The 25,664-nt window shown below is 39.8% G+C and overlaps 1 protein-coding gene and 1 long non-coding RNA gene across 3 annotated transcripts in view; one reads left to right on the top strand and one right to left on the bottom strand.

Annotated features, from left to right (window-relative positions):
- The window catches only part of CRB1 (crumbs cell polarity complex component 1), a 99,796-nt gene that overhangs the window by 34,782 nt on the left and 39,350 nt on the right, over positions 1-25,664 (top strand). For both annotated transcript variants that reach the window (XM_050306975.1, XM_050306974.1), the window contains exons 4-6: positions 689-828; positions 2,155-2,337; positions 24,646-25,599. In XM_050306975.1, the coding sequence (XP_050162932.1) occupies positions 689-828; positions 2,155-2,337; positions 24,646-25,599 (1,277 nt within the window). The remainder of the gene's footprint in view (positions 1-688; positions 829-2,154; positions 2,338-24,645; positions 25,600-25,664) is intronic.
- LOC126635600 (uncharacterized) lies at positions 6,260-24,691 on the bottom strand. The gene is made up of 3 exons (XR_007627750.1): positions 24,654-24,691; positions 19,451-19,575; positions 6,260-6,350 (listed from the first exon to the last, which is right to left on the bottom strand). It is a non-coding gene; the product is annotated as an uncharacterized LOC126635600 (long non-coding RNA).

Here is a 25,664-nt window from a genome sequence, read left to right as displayed (position 1 = left end):
ATAGTTCATCTAAAAAAACCCCACAAGCAAAACCCCCCAGACATTATTGGTTACCTGCATTGTTAATTTCTGTATATACCGGTTTGTGTACTTTTGTTGTAGTAACATTGCCATGAAAAGGGAACTCCTTTTATTATTATTATTGGAACTAAGCAAGCAATTGACTTTTTTTTTTTTTTTCTAACCTAACAATAAAAGGCTGGTATCCATGACAGAAAAAAATATCATCTAGTTGAGGAAAAGAAATTTCCTTGTTTTTCTGCCAATTCAATTTCTACTATTCCAAGAGCAAGGGAAGTAACATACCTAGTGCCTCCTCCCTTTTAATTTTGTAAATAATGTTAATGTTCTAATTTCTAAGAGTTACAAACTATATGAACTTTTTTCCCAAAAAAATTTTTGAAAAGGAAGAAAGATCCATATTTCTTAGAAGAAATGATCTGTCAAAACCAATTTGAATTCACAAGCAGTTCTTTGTCCCCAGACAAAACCACATACTTCAGGAAAAAGCTCACTGTTGGTTCCCAATTTCTGTGGTTTCTCCTAAAACACCAGATGGTGGTCTTGAGCCTGGACTCAACCCTGTAAGCTGCTAGCCAAGGCTACACAAGAATCCTGTGCAGGTTTGGGGACGAAGCCCAGATCTCTTGGCTTCCAGCTTGAGGGAACATTGCATTCTGTGTTGCAGGTACAGCTGCAACTGTACCGGTACTGGATTTATGGGGCTGCACTGCGAGACCCGCGTTCCCTTATGTTGGTCGCAACCTTGCTACAACAACGCCACCTGCGAGGACAACGCTGACAATTACACGTGCCACTGTTGGCCAGGTAAGCTCCAAGTTCTCACAGCAGAACGGGGCCAAACCAAAAGCACCAGTATTATGGAGTCAAGACAGGAGATCAGTCAAAGCTGGGACCCACCTCCCAGTTACTTAATCCTTCAACCTGTGTGATACATATGGCACTGCTGCAGCTGACCCTTTCTTTAGTCTTTGTTAAGACAACCTTTAAACCAGCCTAAAAACTTACTCACAAATGCAAAACATTGTGTATGAACAAAAATTAAACCAGACGTTATGCTATGCTGGGAAACTGGACTCCTTCATGGCACCAGTGCAAGCCCTTCTGTCTGGTAGTGAGGGACCAGGGCTTGTGTATCCAGCTGTTTGCAACCTGGCCCCCAAACCCACAGTGGGGATACAGACCTTGCCCTCTGGAGAGACTACACAGCTCTTTCAGCACGTGGACTAAACACAACAAGTCTCTGTAGGAGTTTAACACCCGTGACCTTACTGAGGATGCAGGAGCACAGACAGCACTGTGGGAAGTAAATGCCTCAGTATTGTTGGACTACACGGTTCCTGGTGCAATAGAAAAGGAAAAGTTAAGTAGAACCCTTGACATGTTCCAGAATTTGGGGAGTCTGTAGCACTTCAAACTCCAGATGAAACACTTTATAAACACCATATGATTTATGCTTCCTGCCCTCCTCTGCCTTTCCACAGCCTGAGAGCGTGCATACACCACAATGCAGCGCCTTGTTACTCACACAGATCTTCACCATATCGCCAAAAAAAGACCCAAACAAATTCTGCATAGCACAGCTCAGCTCCCCAGTGCAGAATAGCCACAGCAATGTCCTGCTGCCAAGCCCTGGCAGAGAGCTCAAGAGAACATTCAAGGAACGCCTTCAAGGAACCGAGGAAAACTTTTAACACCTGACAAAGCCTGAAACCACGTTTCAGCTACTATTTATGGTGTATATTTGGTGTATATTATGGGGGCTGAAAGGGATGAATAGCAAATAGAATCCTAGAATGGTTGGGTTGCAAGGGACCTTAAAGTTCATCTAGCCTTCCAGTACCTGAAGAAAACCTAACAAGAAAGATTAAGAGAGGCTATTTACAAGAGCACGCAGTGACAAGGGGAAATGGCTTCAAACTGGAAGAGAATAGGTTTAGATTAGATGTTAGGAAGACATTCTTTACTGTGAGGGTGGCGAGGCACTGGCACAGGTTGCCCAGAGTGTCCAAGGCCGGGTCGGATGGAGCTCTGAGCAGCGCGGTCTAGCGCAGGGTGCCCCTGCTCACGGCGGGCGGGTCGGAACCTCACCGTGCCACGCCACTGACCGCCCTGTCGCGGTGCTCTCCGCAGGGTACGCGGGGTCCCGCTGCGAGGAGGACATCGCCGAGTGCCGCAGCAGCCCCTGCCTCTCCGGCGGCCACTGCCTGGAGCGCTCCTGGGCCGGGCTCTACGGGAGCGTCCCGGAGCTGCCGCCGGCCTTCCGCTACGACTGGGCCGAGGGATACATCTGCCGCTGCCCGCCGGGATTCGCCGGTAAGGATCCCCCGGGTGGGATGCGGGTCCCGCGGGGCGCAGGGTCCCTCTGCCGGCAGCGCGGCCGGTCGGGATGCTCCGCCGCCTACATCAGATACAACCTCCACTTGGCGCGCGTAGCTCTGTTCTTTAGGGGGAAACAAACAAACAAACAAACAGACAGACAGACAAACAGTCGAATTTGCAAATAAGCATAATCCAGAAGGGGATACATTCAGACTTGCTTTTGCCACAGCCAGCGCTGTTTAGCACAGTCGCAAACCCGTTGGGTTTGGATTGTACACTTCTAGGCCCATCAACTCCATCTGCTTGTTTCTTCTGAAGGAAAAAAAACCCCCAATTAACAGCTAGATTCATATAACCAGTTGTCAATTTCTCATTCTATTCATCTCCTGAGCAGCTTATAAACTTTCCTGAGAGTTGCATGACTGCTGTCTCCAACATAGCAAGTACTAAAGTACATGGAGACCAGAACTTTTGCTTTGAATTCCCTCTTTATTTTTCTTCAAAGTGGCATTGAGACTTCTTTGCTTTTGTTCCAGCCCTTCCCCTGAACTGTCCTTCCCTATCCTGTCACTAAGTGTTGCTGTTGTGCTTTTGTTCTGCCTAAGAGAGCATAACATGAGGCTTCTACTAAGGTTTTTGGTATCTCCCAGGCTCTCCTAAGCACCCTTACCTCTTGTCATGCCACCTCTTTCTCTTCACCTCCTTCCAGTGATGTCCAGATTTCCAGTTTCTTTTCCTTCTGTTTTGTCCTAATTTAAAAACTTCTAAGCTCTGTGAGACAACCTGAAAGGTATTTCCTTGTTTAATCATCATCCTTTATCCTCTTATTTCCTTATCAATTGCCTTCACCTGGTTTGTTTGACTAATTTGGGTCATGATTCTACTACTTTCATTCAGATGGAGTTCTCTTACTCCCTAGGCAGTATAGGTAGACTCTAACAGTCTGGAGGAAAAGAGTGTAAGAATGTACTTTAATCTATTAATCTTGAATCAATTTTTTCAATCCTTAAGTTCCTCAAGCACAATGCAAGACTCTTCAAAGTATGACTGAAAGTATTGGTGACCCTGACATTTCTGCTGACTTCATATGCAAATTAAATTACATTTTTAAAAACCTTAAGTAAGTTTAGTTACTCACATACCTGTTGGATGCTGGATATATAACTTTCATTAGAAAGAAACCCCAAAATAGTTATTCTTACCAAACAGTGGACCCAGACAGCTAGAGGCAGGAAGATGACAATCCTTAACAGGGCACAGTGGTAGCAGTAACACTGCACATTTCCTTCTGGCCCTTCTCCTTTCCCCAGGTAACTTGGAAATGTTTGCCTCTGACCAGGAAAAGTAATTTCTCCAATTATAGCCAAATAGTAAATAAACCACAAGTTTTAATGAAAATTAACAAAGATTTAAGATTAGAGTTGATAGCAGTAGTATGATTCAAGGTAGCAGGTCAGTCCCTGATCAGGACCAACCAGTATATGGGTTCTTATCTAATGTAGATGAACTAACAGTCACCTGGAAAATAGGCCAGATTGTTTCATGTGGATATCAGTGTATTTCACTGACACCACAAATGCTACATTTCTGCAGCTGTAGGGCAAGAGTTTTTCCAGCCCTAACACCTGAATAGTTGCATGTGCTTTAGATATAACCCCTCAGATTCCTCTTGCAACAGGACAGAGATTTTATTTAGTAAATCACATTCATTTTATTATGGCTCTTTCCTCAGTAAAGCATTCACATAACATTACAATCATACTTCACTGATGGAGGTAATATGCAGAAATAATAATCCACATACCCTGCATTGTGAAGGCCTGATCTAAAAGCCATTTGAATCAATGAAAGGTGTAATTAAACTGAGAATGGTTGCCAACATGTAACAAGCACAAACCAGCATCTTTGAACTTACTGGGTAAGATTGCAAACAAATTGGTGTAATTGAATTAAAAACTGAGAATATCTACCTTTTGGACTATAGTTTTAGACCTAAGGGCGGGAGATAATGAAGCCTAAACACACACCTGTGTCAGGATAAATTATTTCCCCACCAAGCTGCTAAAAAGGAATAGATATTACCTGGCAACATCTTGTTACAGATAGTGATTGTTCAGGTGACTTGAAAATAGTCCATAGTCCTGCTGAAAGTCTTGAAAGGAGCAAATCTGCAAACAAAATTATTTACACAATTTCATTCTTATAAAATAAAAAAATAAAAAACCACAAAAAACACAAAACAAACAAACAAACAAAAAACCAACCAAAAAAACCCACAAAAAACCAAACCAAACAAACAAAAAAACCCCACAAAAATAAACACAACCAAAAAAACCCCCAGCTAGAAACTCTTTGAGGACATTAGTTATATGCCTTATCCAGATCTGAAATAGAAAATTTCTGCATAAGTTCTATGAAGGGTTAAACTTCTCCAGCTCCCTTTTAAATCAAAGGGTTTGGGGATACTCAGATTTCAAGAGGTCGAAGTACTTCTGCAGTAGCAAGCCCTAGATTTTTTTTTTATATTACCTTGGTCTGCTGGCCCCTAGCACAACAGTACTTTTAATAAATTGGGCTTTCATTTAAAGTCTTGTGATTTGTTACTGCTAAAGGCAATAGTTACCCTAGAACTGTGTCCTTTCATACTGTGGATACATTGTATTGCTCTAGCACTGCACATTTGTTAAAAAGGGTGTTATTTGAGAGGTTAAACTTTTCACTTTGCTCATGAAAATACGTGAGAAAGGAGGAAGGCAGAGCTATGGATTTGGTAGTGACTCATTTCACCAGGTTGTAATAAACTTAACACCATGTCAAAATTAAAGAGCTTCTGAACTTGCGAGGTCTACCAAGTGACACAATCCATCATGGAACTGAGCCCAGGGAGCAGCGACTGTGCCAGGCAGGCAGGTCCTGCTCCCTGTGCCTTGAATGCTGTGCTGCCCACGGTCCCAGCAGGGTGGGACAGTTCTGCCAGCAGCAGTGAAGCTTATTTTTGCATCAGCAGAACAAGGTTAAGAGGAGCAGAGCCCACTAACCTGGCTGTAGCAGCGTGCCTGCTGCCATGCAGACGAGTGCTGGCTCCTCAGTGCCTTACCACTGCTGGTGTATCGTCATCTGCTGTGTGCCAGCTGTGCCACCAGCACTGCTGCCTGCTTTGGCACTATGAATTCCTAAATGGGCTTTGGCCTTTTCGTTTACTTGTCTTGTTTTCTGGTTTTCTCTTTTAAATATCCTTGGCCCTTTTCCCAGTCTGTTGGACTAATGCAAGAGAAAATGATATGATCAGACTGGTGTCGTATGGGTATTGAATTCCTGGCATATGCATGGGAGAAAGAAACTGTCTCCCAGAGCCAGAAGATGAGGCAGATAAATGGCCAGTATGGGAGAGTACCCAGCACTCAACCAAGCAAAGAAAACCTCCACCCAGACAGTGAACTGTGAACATCACGGGACCAGTACTTGAAAAGTGAACCTTTTGGACTCTCATTCTGCACTGAAGCCAGGGTGACAGAAACATAGGAGCACACAGGGCATCAGGCTTCCATTTCCCTGCATGCCTTTAGGTGCTGCTATGGGCAGAACCACCCAGCAGACGGCAGGACAGACTGTCTCAACCAGCCATCCTCCTCTCCCCTGGCCTGTCACAGTATGGTACAGACAGAAATATTATTTATGAGTAGGATAGTGGGCATATTACCACTAACTAACTACCACTACCTGGGAAACCTAAAATACATACATATATTTTTATAATTATAAAAATAATTATATATTTTCTTTATTTTTAATCTCTTTCCTTACCACAATCATACAGCTGCTGTCCTTAGATATATAAAGCAATGTGACTTACAAAAATGAAATCAAGGAGTTGAATAGCAAAGATCTCACCTCCAAACTCCCAATTATATTTTTTTCCTTTATTTCCTTGTCTGTCCTTCAGCTGTTCACACCATGGTAGTCAATCATTCCTCCATTAACCAGGTTAATTCATTTTATTTCATGACCTGTCATCACAGTTTAAAAGGTTATTTTCTCTTCATTCTGAGACTTTAGAATAAGACAAGGCTGTTCAAGGAAAGAATGAGAATAAAAAAGCAAAAGACAGAGAGAAAAAATACAATTTTCAAGTTAAGAAGCTTTCAAGAGCACAGGTCCTCTTTTCAGTGGGACTCAGGCTTCCCCTGCAAGCAAGACAGGCATGCATATTCAAAATTAAGAGGTTTGGAAGTACTGTTAGCTAACTAATCTTCCCATACAAGCAAAGTTTCAAGAAGGAAAATGTTGTTACCATCAAGTACCCATTCAAAGTTAGTTAATGCTGCACACATGAAATTGCTGAAAAACAGCGTTAGGTCTTGAGATCTCTTCCTCTGGGCTTCTTACCACTCTGGAACCTCTCACAGGCTATGTTTGATATGCAAACATACACCTTTGCTGCCCAAATTCGGTTCACAATCAGTACAGGATCCCTTTTTTGTTAGTCTGCTGTGAAATGCTCCCTTACAAAATCGGCTCGGTGGTATCAGGCAGTTGTGCAGCAAAACATGAAGAAGTGTAGCTGTTTTCTGAGCATGGGAAAGAAGTTATTGCTTTCCTGGAGAGATTTCTACAGTGCTGCCCCATCTCTGCCCCAGCCTCTGTGATCTCCATGTATTCCTGTGTTCAAAAGCACACGGGGAAGGAGGAGGAGGACCTCTTCTCACTGCTCCCAGTCAGTGTCGAAGCTCCAGCATTACATGGCCAGCCCAGTCAAAGGCTGTACCAACACAGGATGCCCTCAGGGCCTGGCAGGCACTTACTGCCTGTAAAAACCCTGCACAAAACAGACAATTAGGACTTTAAAGTACTTTTTCCATCTCTTCTAAAGCCCCTGATCTTGAAAGAACATTTGGACAAGCTTTTAATGATTCTATCCACTAATACCATCTAACATTTCTTCTATCAGTAGCATCCTGGTAAGGAGATGATCACATTGTCAGAATTGGTTCTTTCTCAGTTTGCCCCTCTACTGTCACAGAGTTCTTCCTTCTCCCTTTTATTCTTAATTTTTGGAAATGGTCAGAATACTCTCTTTAAAAGACAAAGTGTATCCTTTAGCCCTGGTCTATGGTCTACTCCAGGGAGAGCCAAATGCTTTCAGACCCCAAGAATGCAGCGTTCTCAGTAGTTTCTTGTTTGTTCCTTTATTGAGGATCAAACTGTTTTCTTTGCAATAAGCATGAACAATTTCTCACGTGCCTAACTCCCAGACCAAGCTCACTGTTAGGTTAGTCTGATTAGTCTTTCTCTGGACACTCCCCAGAAGGAAAGCTGAGGCTGGGTTCACAGTTCACGCACTCTGTAGGGTAATGGCCATAAAAAGGCAGCATAACTCAGAACATTGTGAGCAGCACTGAAATTAGGCTATAGCTGGAAGAACTTATGAATTTGCCATTCTTTTATCAGTTACCATTGGAAAACCATTGGAGCATTCCAATTTCATTTCTACTGCAGGTAGTGGTCCTCTTGAACAATTGTAAGAAATACCATTTAGTGAAAGAAAGTGTAATTTTTACGTTCTTCCACCATATAAATCACCACAGCAACTAAGACTAACTTGTGTTTTTCATGACAGCTCTTTCCTTAACAGCCCATATCTTGAGACACTTTATGAAAGCCTAATAGCTTTTTTTTTCTTTTGCAAAAATTAATCTTCTTATGACTTACCTTGCCTCCTGCATGGCAGTGGACTGCGAGAGCAATTGCTTAAATGCACTGACTGTAGTTGTAATGATTACTTATCACTGGTTAAAGAATTCTGGCTTAGTGAGAAGCACTTGAGGAAAGAGCAGCATATGTCTTTAAGTGATACTGATACCACCTGATTACATTTCTGTATTTACAATGTTCTGCAGCTTGGGTTTCGCCTCACTAAAATCCGAACATTTGTGTAAGCATTATCCCCAGTGCAGAAAACACAGAATGAGGTCCAATACAATCATAAGGAATGCCATTACTTCAGTGAACGGTGGAGTCTCACAGCCCAGGGAGGATGTATTTGTACATCATTATCAGATCCAGTTACCTTATTTAATGTGCTCCAAGTAGAGACTGAAATAGTTTCAGATCCTAGAAACAAAATATGCACCTGGCACAGGCATTAACTATGCAGAGGACTCCTTTTAATGAAATAAAATTCAGCCTTGTTGAAAATTTCAGCTTGTTGCTATTATTCATATTGTACAAGGGAATATTTTGACAGAAGAGTATTTTTACTGGTAATGACAATCTATGTTAAAATTATGTGAATGCTGAACCATGATTATTAGGAAATGAGCTCTTGGGCTTTTCATGATAAGTCTTTACAGATAGTTCCCAAACCTGGTTTGCAACACTGAGAATGATACTTAGAGCCCTGATATACCTATGTATATTTTTTAATGATAAGTATGTATTACATGAGAAAGTTGCAAGTTGCAACTGGAAACGCGAAGAGATTGCAGCCCTCTCTTCTGCATTATTCAGCACTAAAAGAATGCATAAATGTCAGATATTTTGGGGTGTTTTTTGAGTTAGAAATATATGAAATTAAAACATTAGGAAGCATCTACCAATATTATCTTTAGAACACGTATAGAGTTTTATTCTTTAAAATTTGACAGCTGATCCATCATTGCTATGATCTATTTTCTCTAGCTGCACTGATATGTTAAGTTGTATAATGGAGTCCACTGTGATTGACAGAGCCTGCAAGCAGTGGATATTTTGAATCTGGCACATCTCTCTGTGTTAAACATTGTTGCACATAAACACTTTTTAGCATGGAAAGCTTTTTTTCCTTGAAGGGAAGGAGGAGGGGATGAATGGCTTTTAATCCATAAGCTCCCAGATGCTCTGCAACACACAGACAGATAACGTCCTTAGATTTAACAAATCTGTTTGTCCAGTACCTGGTAGAAAATGCTTTCAAAAACAAACAAACAAAAAAGGCAGTTGTACATTGTTTGGCAGTAGGATAATGCTTTCAAGTACCTATTATTTTCCTGACTGGTGGGTCATTCCATCATATGATTAACTAGTTGTTAAATCTAGTCTATTCAGTAAGAATTTTCCTTCTGGTGTCCTCTTCAGGCACTGCCTACTTTCTTTTTTGATTTCTTTCTTAAATTTGTGAATAAACCTTTACTAGCCTTTTTAATTGGCATACTTCAGATATTTATATTCTCCTCTTGACTGAGCTTGTGAACCTGCTCAGATCAATCTTTCCCTGTGGAAGAATCTCTCTGGTCTTTTCATTTCTTGCTTGTTTTCCCCCAGACCAACACCTTGCTCTGCATCCCATGGCAAAGACAATCACTAATGAAAGAAAGTGGTCCCAAACCCTGGTGAAATCAAAGGTATTGCACAGAGTAAACTGACAGCAGAACTTTGCTCATCTTCTAAAGAATTTGATTGTCCATCTCAGCAGCTACTTTACAGCATGTGCTTTTTAGCACTGCTTTGTGTAAGCCTACATTGCTCTTGTTGAATTACAGTCAAATTGCAAATTCAGGCAGATGCACAACTTTTCTCCATTCAGAAAGGAATTTTCTTTAAATCTACACATCATACAGCTTTCACTAGTCTAGAGAAAGTGCTTAACAAGTAGGCACTAATAGAGGACTTGTGCTATGGGACTAATGTATTTTACTTTCTCAATACATTCTAATTTATGGAATATTTAAGGTCAAATGTCAAGCGATAAACAAAATGACCCAATTTAATAGTTCAATGTTTTGCTCAACAGATGATTTCAAAACCAGCCTTAATAATGTCACCATTGTGAACCCCGTTAAAATCCAGTTTATTGGAAATACAGTAAATTATACAACCAAACATTTAAGAGGCATTACTTCTCTCTCCTTCCCATAACAGAGGAATTCAGGAGTGACATTGCAGAAGCTGGAGGAGTTCAGTCAGAAATAGGACATGGGCTAGTAGTTCTGAACCATATGAATGTACGTATAAATGTGTGTTCACACACATATATGTGTTAATTCACATACAAATACATATATGCTACTACTTACACAATACTACTTCAGAGTACTTTTTTGCTCTGCTTTTAGAAAGCCTTTCTGTGATCCTTAGTTAAAAAAGTCCACAATTTGCCTCTTTTCTATTTTGAAGGGCACAGTTTTCTGGTTGGATTGCTTTGTGGTAGAAACAAAAGATTTGTCTTCATTCCTTGCTGCAAAATTTGCAGCATGCCACGAGTATGCTGCTTAATAAGCAGAGTTTATGTTGGTCTCCATTACTGAATAATTATTTTAATTGCATGGCTTGTGGCAGTGGGAAATGCATGGCGTTTGCATGCCAAACCTGTCTATATTTGTTAGGAAAGCAATATTGACCTACATTGAAATAAAAAGTTAAGATGTATCAGAAAACTTACTCAAAGTATGCAGGCTGCTGTTAAATTGCTATGGCATCAAATATAAATGGTATAATGCCATTCATCACTTCACTCTTGTATAGGTTACAGTTTTTATGTAGTTTAGCTATTCTGTTTTCACACTTGCAGATTTTTACATGCCTTTGAAATACCATTTCTCACATATAAACCTCCCCAAGTAACCCACAGCAGTGGGATGGCATTGTTTGTTTACTCTTGGTAAAATGCCTTGCTTGGTGAAATGCTATCTGCATTAATCTCCTAAAAAAGTATAAACTGCCCTAATGTGTGAAAATACGCAATTTTTTTAAAACTATTATCAGCATTTTGGTACCAGCACAGCTCTGGGAGTTCTGAGAAATAAGTTCCCTGTACACTTCTGTTCCTGTGAGCCAGTAGAGGGAGCATGAAATACTGTCCATGTCTAGCATCTGCTAGACATCAGCAAATTCTAGCTTTAGCTGATATTTCAACACTGTCATTACAGCCTGATCTGGAAGATGCTATTTCTCAAAGAATTTGTGATGAACACTGTTTGCTAATCCAAATTCTTAGTGTAAATTTTTAGCTTTTGCACCACACGATTTGATTAGCAGGATCTTCCACATGGAATTCAGGGATATTGGTCTGCAGCCAGTCACGCAAAGTCCACCCAGGGAGGTAAAAGCTATGGAAAAAACCAGCACTGTTTTAAGTAAAAAAGAGTAATTCGATGATCCAGACAGGCTATTCCTACTTAAGATTTGTTGGCACCCTGGAGGCTTGGTTTTCACACAAGAAGAATAACAAATTAAGAATTTGACTTACTATGTCCCTTGTCCCGCTGATGGAGCTATGGAGGTAAAAGGAGGCACCCACAAGGAATTTTGCACCCTCTGTTGACAAAAAGTAAGTTTTTGACCCAAGCATCATGCAAAAGTGTTCGTGTTTTCCACTTTGTACCTGAAATACCAGCACAGGACTATTTCAGACCCTTACATAAGGTTCCCATAATGCCAGTGGCATAAGTGACATCAGTTTTTAAAGCATAAAAGGCACCTCATCTAGGCTCAGAAATGTCAGTAGTAATTACAAACTTTGTTTTCAAGTATAATCAATTCTTTATTTATGGTGTGAAATGTTTTTTACCCTTTTGAACTTTTGCTATTCTAAGCCAAGCAATATTGTTGGCGTGTTCCTTTAAAAATAATTGCTTCTGGACAGAGAAATTGAATGTCAAGTTCCAACTTGATGCAAATTAAATGGGTTACATTAATAGTCTGGCCCGTGGTAGAAGTGAGTGTTTCGATTCTGGGTTTGACTTCAGGACATGACCTCTTGATCACACAGGTCAACACAGATGGGAAATATTGGAGAGGTACCCTAGGTTGACGTGGGGAAGAAAGTGTCTAGCACTGATGTATCACAAACTGTCTGATCCATTAAACAGAAGCAATGTCAGACTCCACAGAGAATAAAGCTTAGTTGTCATAGGTCATTATGCTCTTCAAAAAAAGAGTTGGAAGGAAAATCACAATGATGGAAATCCTCAGGGCTGTCATGTACACATAATCTTCTAAACCTTCCTGAGTTAACGCTGCCAAGCCTATATACAGGGGGGGATGGAGTAGAGAACCCAAATATTCTTAACTTCTACAGCACGATTATGTGTCATATTTCCCATCTGTAGCTGTTACAAAGAATTATTTAACAACATTCAGCATTTTAAATTTAAAAGCAGGATATCTATACAACTGAGACTCTCACACTTACGGAATCAAGTCTTAAGAAGAATTCCACCCATGAGAGCAATCACATTTGCAAGGTCAGGCAATACATAATTCTTCAAGGGGAAGGAACAGGTGATTTGGGAAGAAGTTTATATATCTCTTTTTCTTGAAGGCTGTCTCCTGCCTTTGAAATTGGCTTTCGTTTCAACTTCTCAACAACCCAAACTCCCTCAGCCTCTCCCCATGACAGATTTTCCAATCCCTTAAATCACCTTCACGGACTTTTCCCGGATCTGCTCCAGTATGTCTGCTTCTTTCTTGTACCTGGGTGGCCCAGACATGGACTTGGTGTGGTCTCACTGGTGCTGAGCAGAGGTGAGGAATCACCTCCCTTGACCTGCTGGCAACACGATTCCTAACACAGCCCAGGAGGCTGCTGGCCCTCCTTGCTTCCAGGGCACTGCTGCCTCACACCCAGCCTGCTCAGAGCATGGCAAAGCTGCTTTCCAGCCAGCTGGACCCCACCGTGTACTGGGGGATGGGCTTAACTGTGCCCAGGGCTCGCTGAGTCCCTTTTGCAGAATTTCATGAGCTTCCTGAAGATTGACTGTTTTCTCCAGCCTGTTGAGGTCCCTCTGAATGGCAGTGCAAACTCTTTGGTGCATTCTGTTTTCTCCAGCCAGTTGAGGTCCCTCTGAATGGCAGTGCAAACTCTTTGGTGCATAAGGAACTCTTTCTAATTTTGTATACACATATATAAAACTCCCATTTTAATTGATAATAAATTAAAAAAAAAACACACTTGAATTCTTTTGTTGGATTGGATTCAGGAGTTTTACAGTTAATCATCATTGATGGGTCCCAAGTCTAAGGTCTTCTCAAGGACATAAAGAGTATGTTTGGGTTTTGAGTAATAAAAATAAGCTGATAAAGTGAGCACCAAAACTAATATTATGTGATATACTACATAAAAGCTCTTACATTAATTGTTCCCTGTAGCATCTAGCTCTTAATTATTCAGTGTTTGCCAATAGGAGGAGCAATTGATAAAACCCAGTATTTTTACGTCTGTTCATTTTCACTGTTTGAAATAAACTCTGAGGTGACTACAGTAAGGCACAACCTGCTTCTGTTTAGCACCTGGACTGATTTTTTCAGGTACAAGGAGGATTTCAAAGAAGTTAAGCTAGCCTTTTACTGATGACCTGGGCGCTGATCCCTTTAAAAATATTTGAATTAACTTAGAAAAGGACTTCTGCTGATTGGGTGAGGAGAACCAGACTAAGGAAGGCACGCTCCTTCCCTGGCTGACAATGAACTTTGCACTTTCAATAAGAAGTCTTGGAGAGAAGAAAAAACCCTAGCATGAACAGCTAATTTATGCTGATAATTAACTGCTAGAAGTAGATTTGGTAGATCTGACTCAGATTGCTCTCCCACTGCTGTAATTCTTCGAGTCTGGCTGTGCTAACAACATGACACTAATACAGAGAATCATAATGATCAATACAATTATGGCTGTAGGTTTTGTCCTGTGGGCACTATTTTTTCTTAACAAAGAGGGTTCAGAATCTGTTATTAGGCCTGTTTGTGAGGCCAAAACATCATGGTAAATCACTACCTATCATATCAAATAAAGAAAACTATTTAAATGCTGTACTGTGAACACGTCTGCACAGGTACAGGAGCTAACTGTAATACATAAAGACATAGAAAAACTAGATTTAATCTAGCTAAATCACATTCCTATATCTAGGAAATCCCCCATAAGACTGCCAGCAGATCATGGAAAGCACACACAGTCTTAGCTGAAGTCCATGCTGTGCCATTTCTATCGGGATTGTTAGGTGACCTAACAAAAATGAAGCTAGTTTGGGTCTCAAGCTTCCCAGCTTCAAGATGAGTTAAGCATAGGAAACCTTGGATAAACAAAGCCATCACTGGGATGAGTTTTCACACTACAAAAGGACTAAAACTGCAGAGAATGAAGGAAATGAGCCCTGCTGCTGTGAAAAGAGGTTTGATCTCTCCTGCCATTACCATTCATACAGAATTGGCCTGAAAGATCCCAGTTCGAAGTCCAGGGTCTTCTGCATCTACATCTGCTCTACAGCAACTCACAGCTATTTACACAGAGAAGAAAACACACACCATGTAGAGTAATTGCCTTAAAAAAAAAAAAAAGAAAAAAAAAGAAAAAAAAAAGAAAAAAGTGGATAGGTCAGTGTAAAAAAGCTTGTTTTTTCCCCATATTTAAATTGATAATAAATTATGTAGAAATATATACTGTTGGAATAGAGAAATGTAATTATACATAGCATAGAGACAGATCATATCTGTGATTTTTATACAGCTATGCTATGCACAGCTCAAAATACACAGAGCATAAACACGTTATGTGCATTCACACGTTCATATTTTATATTTTTTCTATTCTCAGGTCTCCATTCCCAATTAAGCTCTATAAGCCCTATTAAAATTATGATTTTCTGGCCTACTGGCTTTTTCAGTTTGTTTCAATAAGGACTGACAATGAAGTTATGCAAATACAGTCACTTTTGCGCGTTGTGGAGATTCACATCACTTATAGCAAAATGAGAAAATCTTGCAAATGACTGAAATTTTTTCAAAGCACCATTTCCTGGGCAGAAGCCGTTTCACACTAGACAGCACAGTGGCTGTGCTTGCCTAACTCAGTTAAAACAAATAGAAAACAGCCAACAAGAGACAAGGTAGAAAATCCCTTTTAGGGGAGACTAGACACAGCGAACATTTCTCAGTGGAAGTGTTCATCAACAACAGCCACTCTTTTAAAGCCCTTAAGTGTTTGTAGGATGGAAAATTAATTTGTTTTCTAATTCCAATGTGAATCATATGCTCCAAACAGATTTTCAAGGCAATGAAACATGACCTTGTGTGATCTAATTAAACAACTCAAAGGTATTAGTTGTTTTAAGATCCCTCTGGATATACTTCAGTTCAAATGCGCACACATCATCTGTATGTACAAGCTCATAAATCTACAAAAAATGCAAATCAGATCATTAATGCTTTGAATTTGACAGTCTTGCCACAGTTTTCTAAAAGGTAAAACATGAAAAATCCCTGAATTATATATACTCTTTTTACAACTTAAAGAGCCCACAACCCCCTGCCCCCCCACCCCATACCGGAAAGCAAAACACCAAACATCTTTCTTTGACTTTTAAATATCTGATCCATAATCAGGTATAAAATAACAAATTATCTTAAACCTGCTATTACCATTTCTTGTCTGGATGATGTCCTGACCCTTTGAGCGGAGCACTGGACCACATGATAACCTTTGAAAGTCCTTTTCATCCTAAATTTTTCTATGGTTCTGTCTTAATTCTCTGTTTTGGGAATTGGCTCCAGTGCACATGACTGTTCAATTACAAAAAAGAACCCCAAACCCTAGGACTGGTTTTTTTCTAATTTGTATCCAGTTATTTGTCTTTGGAATTGGTTTACTTTCTCCACTCTCAGATCTCTGTGTAGACCTTATCTATGAGGTGCAGTCTTTCTTAGCATCCCTCAGATGTCCTATGTAGATTAATGGCCATATCCATACACTTTCTCTCCTCTTACTACTCATAAATGCCCATGTGTCTAACAACAGTGCTGTCTGAAATGCCAACACACGTATCTTTGGGGGTACCATTGATCTCTGTACTTTTATTTCCGTTTCCCCACTCACATTTTTCTCTACTTTTTCATATGTTTAGTCTCCAAAATCTTACCTACTCTTTCCTTTCCTAATGGTATCCTTCATAGATCATCTTTTTCCACTTTAACCTGTCACACCCTGTAATTGTGCTCTCCCTCCTCTCCTGTCTCATATCAACAACATGGCCAGAGCTACAACGTTTGTGCAGCCAGAAAACCCACTCAAGAAGGATCCTGCCTGGGAAACCTGGGCTGCCACCATCTCATTTTCTTCCTTACCTCCATCAGTCAAACGCAACAGCAGCTGCCTCTTTTACCTGTGTATAAAGCTGACTCTAGGAGTAGGGAAATGAAAGGAAAATGAGCGCCATGCAGGGACATATTTCTTCAACGAGCTTTTCCTTTACTCCAGATTCAGACCCTAATCCTACAATTGGATCCACATGGCTGGCTGTGTAAATTGAAATATGGGATGAAGGTGTAGGCTACAAGCAGCAGTTTTGCTGTGCTGCCCTTCTAGGACACGGCCCCTCGCCATTCCTAGGCTGCGTGTGCCTGACCTCTCGTGTGGCTTCGCCTACGGAGCAGGCTCTGGAAAGGGCTGGCTCATCCACTCAGGGGCTGAAGCCAAGCTGAACTCAGCCGGCTGTTTCCAATATTTATAAAATAAAATAAACACACCAGATCTCACTAAACAACTAATCACCTACAGCGTGTACATGATTTTCTTCTTTTTTTTTTTTTTTTTCCCCCTCAAATGAAAACTATTTTAGGTGTGACAAAACATGTGAAACAAGTGGAAAAACATTTCCAAGTACTTTTGCTCTCAGAAAACCTTTAATGATTGAAGAGATTAAGGGATTGGGGTTTTTTACTACTTTAAAAAAATCCATTTTTACTGAAAATTCAAACTAGTCTATGAAGCTTCAGGCCAGCAACATTTAAAAAGATTGAATTACAGTATGCCATTCTGAATGTAGCACGTTATGAATTCCATATCCCTCAACTAGAATGACATATTTAATGATTAAGCCAAGCCACTCAGCTTTATTTCTGTTCTAATTTTTTTTCCTAGCCAGTATTAACTTTATACATACATTTGAAATGGCGAGAGGAAAAATGGCAGAATAGTGAATTTGTCTGCAATAAAGGAATAACTAGCAAGGTCTTACGACTTCACAGAATTAGAGTTCTGTGTGAAAGGTATCATGTGCCAATTAGCCCTATGTTAACAAATGCTTATTATCCCACTTTTTAAAAGTATCCCATTTTCCATGTGCTCCAGCTCTGCCCTATATTCTGTTCTTCATTTTACACAGGCCTTTCCTGCTAAGACAGCAACAGAAATTGCCATACAAGATCAGATCACTGGTCACGTTAAATTCAGTATCGAATGTAAGCCAGTTCTTTACTGAATAAAAATAGGAGAAAAAAAAAATTCCATTTAAATACTCCTCACTTGCACTACACTGATATATATATAGGAGTAAAGCCTCCTTCCTGACCTCCATGGTGACTGATTTATGCCCAGAAGGATGGGTTTTAATTATGATGACACAGAGATGGTCAATTTATTTCCTTGCGCTTACTCACTCACGAACGTGCACTTCCTCCTTCCAGCAAGGAGTAATTATCTCTTTGAAATTATCTGCACAGATGTGGCAAAGTTAGAATTTTTGTCTGCTAAGACCTGGGGCCCTGAAGAATATGTGCCCTGCCAGATCTTTCCCCTGGCCTCAGGATTAATGAGACCCTCGAAAAGAGTTGTTTGCGCCTGGGGTAGGATTTTGTAACAGACATTTTCAAAACTGTAAAATACAGGTGGAGGGAGCCCTATTGCAAACTCTTTGTCTTCCATAAAGGATATTCTAAAGGGTGTGATACAATCTGAGTTTCTCTCCTGCTTGCATTTGACACCTGTATGTGTATAGATGCCTATCCTATACGTGCAGGTACAGGTTGACGTATCTACAGCTTAGTTGCTGGGAATTATTTCATTCAAGGAAGGAACAGAAACATGGGAAAAATAGAATTGGAAGAGACTGACATGCAGGTATTATTTGGACTATCTCTGTGTCTAAGGTAGGCTCATGTCTCACCGCACTTTTGCTTCTAGCCAATTTTTAAGGATGCAAAATAGACCTTATGGCTCCCAGCAAGCATCTTATATGAAGGCTTTTTTGTCTTATTATCAATAGAAATCCTAAAGTGTGACCTGGATGTTCTTCGAGCAGGCCAAACCTGTGACTTTTTCACTTGTTTACTGTGGTCTCAGGGAACAGCGTGCTCTCTTTTCTGCACTGAAAAACTGCTACTGTGTCCCATTTCCTCTGCTTGTCTTTCGACTGAACAGCTCTACTTTGTCAACCTCTCCTCAGCAGCCATGTCTTCGAGACCTGTGATAGTTCCTGAACTCTTCCCAGTTGTTCCAAATCCTCCTTGCAGTGCAGAACTAAAAGTGAACTCAGTGTTCCTGCCACGGTGTGACTGAGGCTTTGTAGACTGAAACTATTGTTCCCCCTGATTGCTGGTTATTCTGGCCTGAGGCTATAGAAACTGAGTGAGCCCTTCCAAAATTGAATGCAATATTTTTCAGGCCATTTCTCCAATTTCTTATGTTCACCTATAAAGGTCGTTTTTTCTTTAACACAATCAAAAGTTTCTCTGAACTCTGTTTTATCAGGTAACTTAATAAGCAAGCTTTCTATGCCAACATCCACACCTTTTATGAAAACACCAACCAGAGCAAACCCTGGATAATCCCAAACCATAACCAATGGAGCTTTCCAGTTTGATGGGGAACCTCTGACACTTACTTTCTGGGCAGCATTACACAATTTTTTTACCCACTTTATGGTGGTTTCATGTAGATTTTTCTCCTTGTTTTGTATATGGAAATGTTACTAAAGACTATATCAAACCCTTACTGTAATTAGAGTAGCTGCTCCTGACAGGTTTGTTCAAAAAACCCACCAGTGGTTCTGACACAGCTTCAGGCACTTGCTAAATTCCCTGCTAAGAAGTTCCTCTGCCTCAGAGTGCCATCAGCCCCACGTTGTCACCAAGCTGTAATAACATATGTCTATCCCCACCTGTTGACTGTTTTTATGTTCATAATCTTACCTCAGCCATATTATCAAGGTCATATTGCTAAAGGACTGACTATTACTGAGAGCCTCCAAATTTTTCTTCTTGTATTCAAAATAAAATGTGTATTCAACATCAAGCTGTAGCACAGGACATCTGATAAGCACTACTAATCAACATGAACTTTTTTTAAAGCTTCCTTGCTTACCTTTCAAAGCTTCTGGATGACACCCTTATCCCACGGCACTTGAATGTATTACAGAAAAAAATGCCTGTGCCACAGGCTGGAAGAAGCAGCAGTTTTCTGAGCATCTCCATTAAAGCAATTGTGAGCTGTAAATTAAAGGAATCCAAAATTGTATTCTGTGTATGAGTCTTTTCGGTCAACCTAAGATCAAATTTGACAGAAGGTCAGGAATTTCCTAATTAATTAATAAATGAGATAAGGAGAAAGAAGGAATTGATAAACATATGTGCCCAAAATAATGTCTGCTGCTAATTTTTTCACAGAAATAAGTAGTTAAATCTCATGCAGTTTATTTTCCTCTAATTAAATTTGGTCCAAATCAGAATGTCTTGTTCAAGATCTGAATAAAAAAAAATACTTCGGTAAATTACTTTTTTCCTGTCTTTAGCACACTAAAAAAATCTAGAGACATGGACTTCCAGTAGGTAAAGAGAGCAAATGGAACAAAAATATTTTATAAAATAAACACACTTCAGGTCTTTTCAATCTGCTTACTGAGATGTAGAGTTTCTCTGAATGACAGCGACCAGAGTTGATCTGGATTAACAAACCCTTTGAAAGAAAAAAAAGATCTTAAAAAACAACACCTTGTAGAACAACAAAAAGTGACAAATCAGTTTTGAATGTATCCTAAAAACATGCCTTTCTAGGAAACACAAAGTTTAGTGTGAGCACACTTGGAGAACATGCTGAAGAAGAATTTAAATAGGATACATATCTATTGTGTAAGCAGTTTAATGAGACTTACTTTAAGCCTCGTTGATCTGGCTTGGGCAAAATACACCATCAGACTACATCAGCAGGTACAGAAGTGGAGCAAGCTAATCCTGGAAAGGAAGCCTTTATACTAAGAACTGTTGTGAATTTTACAGAAACTTACTCTGTGGACTGCTTAAGTGCTTAACAATCTTTTCCTTTCGGAAATTTTCCTTGGCAAAAAGATGGTTGCCACTAGGATACAAGTTTACATCATTTTAATGACAATGTTTACAGGTAAATATTTACTGTCTGTGCATTTTTTGTGAAATTGTAAGTGCACTTAGACTGTATTGAATGTGTAGCATCTATCCAGGTTGCATGCTTGTGCCTGCTTGATATTTATTTAGTGTCAGGGAGCTGGAAAGGCAAAAGGCTGTAAACAGATTTCTAACCAAAGGTGTGTGTATAAAAAGTGTAATTTGGATAATACTTTCATAAGTGTTTAATCAAAATGAAAATTAGTGATGCTTAGCAGAATTATTCTTGAATAATTGCTTTTGTCATCTTGCTTCTGCAGGAAACCTTTTGTGCTAAATTTGAAACAGGGAGTTTAATTAAGAGGTTAACAGTTGGAAAATAGGCACCATATAGTAATAATGTGTAAATGAAAAAAGGAGACAGATGAGTGTTGCTGTAAAACTGACTCAAAGGAACTGTTTCATCTCCGTTTTGACTAAAACTTCACAGGCTGGAAAAGAAATCGTCTATAAAAATGTGATAAAGATATTCACAGTATCTGAAGTTTTAGGTCAGTGTGTAATATGTTTAGAAGAGAAAAGGCTGAATGACTCTACTTTACTTTTTGCTTTAAAAACACAAATATGCTTAGCTGAGCTAATGCATGTAACCACTGCAAAGAAACATCTACTTACATTTACTTTTGGTATGTCTTACATCTTTTGAAAATACTTTTTTTTTACATGCTAACTTCTCCAACCTGAGCTATTTGAACTGCTTATACAGTTCCATAAATATTGACTAATCCTTTTATCTAGAGTGCTTTCATCTTGAGTGACAGTGGTCTTTGCTCATACAGCAATTGGCAGATAACAAGCAATATCAACACTGCCTGCAAGAAGAGCTGATTTATTTATTTTTTATATGAAAAAATCACTTATTATTTGTCTTTTGGTGTGACCTAAATTTGGGTTTGTGCTAATCTTATTATGAAATAGTAAGCCTATATATGTAAATGTATACATTTGTGTATATATATATACAAAACCTGGTAAAAAAATTACTTTGTAGCATATTTTTAGTAACTTTACCTAAAAGATAAGCACTGAAATGCTTCTGAAATTGCAAGTATTTAAGTGGCTCTGTGAAAGTCACTTTGCATTTAATTATTTATTCATAATATTCATTTTTCGTAGTCTAGGAATACACTAACAATAATATGTGTACCTCCTCATAAAACCCATTTTATTTCTTTGTTGGACAGCGATTTTTTTTTTTGGTCAAATTTGTTATTTAAATTTAAAAATAGAAATATATATTATTTTCAAAAGAGTTTAGAATTCTCATTAAATAAATTCATTAATTTTATGTCTAATTTGATGAAGCGGAGAAGAACATAGACACTAAAACATTATTGTAAAGTTGGATTCATTTGTATCATCCTTTCCAGAGGCAAGTCACTATTGCAAAGTGTGACTCAGATCACAAGTAGCAAAGCAAAGGGGATGTCTGGCAGGTGCCATGGGATAATAAACTAATGCAGGGCGAGAGTCATCACACATTACTGAAAATGCAACAGCTAAGGACCTAGCCATTCACTATGCTGATTTGTTAATGAAAGGTTTAACAGGGCATCTCAGTCTGTAAATCCCTAAGCACAGCCTGTCCACTCTGAAGCTCTATGACAAGGCTAAGTACCACCCTGATCCAACTGCTTGTAGGCTGGACTAATTTTTGTCTCTGACACAAAAACCCAAAGAAACCAGCATTTCTACAGCCATCATATTAAGACTGACTCGTATAAAAGACCTGAGGACACGTTGTCCTCGACGTCAAAGCAGAGAAGGGAGCAATATCGGGCAGGAGATGCACTAAAACATTGACCAAAACATGAAACAGCTCACAGTAACTTCACTTTTCATACAGCAGAATAGCAAAAGCAGGACAAGTTGCTAACACTGAAATTGCCACAAACTGGACAAAGCAGACATTGTTCTGGCCTCCAGTCAGAACGGTTTGGGAAGTGCACTTCACTTTGAGAAAGTCAGAGCCAATGAGACATATTTCTGCCAGATGCCACTACACATTAAGGTATACATAGACATCTCACATTGGAATAAAGATGAGCCTGGCTGGAAAACAGAGAGAGACTGTTGATGTAAAACCTCACTGCCAGACCAGGGAGATAGCACTAGCTGTGTTTGATAATATGAAGCTTCAAGTGGAAAGTCTTCTAATTGAAGACTGGTGAGTGAGTGGATCATGCTTTTATGTACATGCAATGACCACTTCACTCTGGCTAATCTTTTAAACAAATCTCACCCAATTCTCACTTCCCTTCTGGCTCTCCTGTAACTTGCCACTCTCCAAGATGGGTCTAGTTACAACTGTGATTGAGTAAAATGGACAGGCAAGGAATTAGCCTGAGTAACTACACTTATCTACTGCTATTTGAAGCAATTCGTTGTGGCTGAATGCTGCTCTGTAATTTTCTATGAAAAATGGCTGTATTTTGCTGTAAAAATGAAGCTTGATGTGAATTTGTACGTAAATCTAGGTGTGGTGCCTGGCATACCTAGCTGCAACTCTGAGTCTCAGCATACCTTATTATCTGCTTTGTGGGCACCAGTTTTGATGTTGGGATGGATGAAATTTTATCTATTTACTTTGTGGTGATGATAGTAGTTTTAAAAATAACTGCAAAGTTTTTTTTTTTTTTTTTTTTTCTCCTCTAAAATAACTGTGAAGGGAAGTGGAAATATTAAGAGCTGCCCTTAGCATGAGTTATCAAAAAAGTATTTGGATATTTTGACTGCTTCCAAGGGAGATAAGAAACAGATTTTCCCTGACCCATTGCATACATATTGATTGCTTGATTGCTCCCTGGAGAAGTTACTGTAATTACCACTCTACAGATGAACAACAGTGCAGAGGGGTAAACAGATTAGTTTTACAAGAGGAACAGATTTGTTTTTCTTAGTGAAGTGTGATCCAGCAGACCTACTTAGGTCACATCTATCAAATTCCAGGGTAGTTGAGATGAGGAGCTCTCCTTTTACCAGATATACCAGAAGCCAAACATTATACAGAAGAAGAAATATGAGTCTGTATTGCCAATCTTCTGCAGAAGTGCTCTCATCACTGATCAAACTCTGAGACACTTGAAAAAAAATATCCCTTTCATCTTTTCTTACTTGATATTTTGTATAGAGGAGAGTTTAAAAAGCTCCACTGTAGACACACAGTACCGGGAATATTCTTCTTGGACACACAGGTTCCAACTCCTCTAACAGCTTTTCTCAGATCCTCACAACCCAAGTGAACTCTCCTCAAAGCAAGAGCACAGCTGACAGAGCAGAAGTCACTGATGTCTTGTATTTGGAAGAACTGAGACTGTGGGCCATTTGTTAGTAACTTCAGTACTCACCTAACCCTGAATTGTGGCTCCTGCCCACTCAATGAGGATGGGGGGCATCCCACTGCATCCTACCCAGGTCATCAGTAGATTTAAGCTCTTTGGATTTCTTATTAACATCTCTCTGCTCACTCTGGGAATTTTGTTCTTCAGATAGGCAGCTGGCTGTACACACGTTTACAGGCGTGTTCACACACTTTTCAGTCTGACCCACCATGTTATGGATCACTTGTAAGTCCCGTGACTCTCACTTCAAGATTGTTGCTCCAAGATGTTTCCTATGGGACCAGGAAATTACTAGTCTGTAATTTCTATACTGTTTGAATGAACATGAAAAAGCGGGAAAGACCAGCAGATCATACACCAGCTCATCAGCATATGATATCATGGATAGGAATTAGAGCAACAATTCTTGGTTTTTTGTATGTGATAAATAATTCAGTTCCTCACAAAGCATTCTAAATTTCTACCTCGGGAAATGTGGGAAACAACTTCTTGATTGCATCTGATGATGTCTATCTTAATTTTGTCACATTATCCACAGCAAAACTGTCCATTTGTTTGATTCTTTTCTCCAAAGTGTGATTATCAATAAAGTGTTTTTATAATACTCTGCACAAGGAAACCATGACAAATGAATGGTATTTTATATTTAACACATGTTATACTTGTCAGACAATCATCTGTTCTATCAAGGCATTCCCCTCTAATAAAAGATAATTTAATAAAACACACGTTATTAAAAGAGTTATTTTGGGCTCCAGTTATTCAAACCAGAACGCCTAATTCTTTGTTTATTCTCCAGGTACTCACTGTGATGAAGACGTCAATGAATGTTACATGAATCCTTGCCAAAATGGTGGAATCTGTGAGAATTTTCCTGGGAATTACACTTGCCATTGCCCACCTGCAGACAAAGAAGGAATTTTTTACGGTGGCTGGAACTGTACAGAAGTTCTTCACGGCTGTACTGATCATCAATGCCAAAACAATGGAATCTGCATCCCACATTTAAAAAATGGCCAACACGGATTCAGCTGCATATGCTCACCTGGGTATACTGGAATACGCTGTGAAACAACAACCACGTTTTCTTTTCAAGGAAACAGTTTCCTCTTGTTGAAGAATCCCCTGACTCATAAAAAGGATTTTTTCTACAACATAAACCTGAGGTTTCAAACTGTGCAGCCAACTGCTTTTCTGTTTTACCGAGGGGAGAAAAGCACATTTGCGAAGCTGGAGTTACTGAATGGCTACTTACACCTATCCGTGCAAGTCAATAATCAGCCACAGGCTCTTTTGCACATTCCACATAATGTCAGTGATGGAGAGTGGCATTCAGTGGAGGTAACCTTGGCAAGAGCTGTTATCCTAAATTTGCTTGACAGCTCTTGCGTAGAATCATGTCTCAATAAAACGTCTGCTAAGATAGACAGCAATCCTGCGACGCTTGCATTTCACAGCACGTTTCTGGGCGGCTTACCAGCGGGGAACGTTAGCAGCAACTCTCTGCCTAACACCTATACTATACATTCTGCACCTTCATTTGTAGGCTGTCTTCAGGATATTGAAATAGACTTGAACGTTATTACTCCAGAGAATGTGTCGTCCGAGTCATCTTTAAATGTCAGGACAGGATGTGCTAAAAAGGACTGGTGTGACACCCACCCTTGTCAGAACAGGGGACGCTGCACCAACCTGTGGCTGAGCTACCACTGCGACTGCTACCGGCCCTACACAGGGCCAGACTGTGCAACAGGTAAGGGAGGGCTGCTGACATTTGTGTTTTAAGCGGGTGCTGAAACTGTTTAGCTGGTGATGAAA

The sequence above is a fragment of the Myiozetetes cayanensis genome, unplaced genomic scaffold, assembly GCF_022539395.1.
Source record: "Myiozetetes cayanensis isolate MyiCay16 unplaced genomic scaffold, myiCay2020 scf12, whole genome shotgun sequence".
NCBI classification, from domain to species: domain Eukaryota; kingdom Metazoa; phylum Chordata; class Aves; order Passeriformes; family Tyrannidae; genus Myiozetetes; species Myiozetetes cayanensis.
Note: the sequence above shows the minus strand (reverse complement) of the source record. Positions and strands in the feature narration are given on the sequence as shown.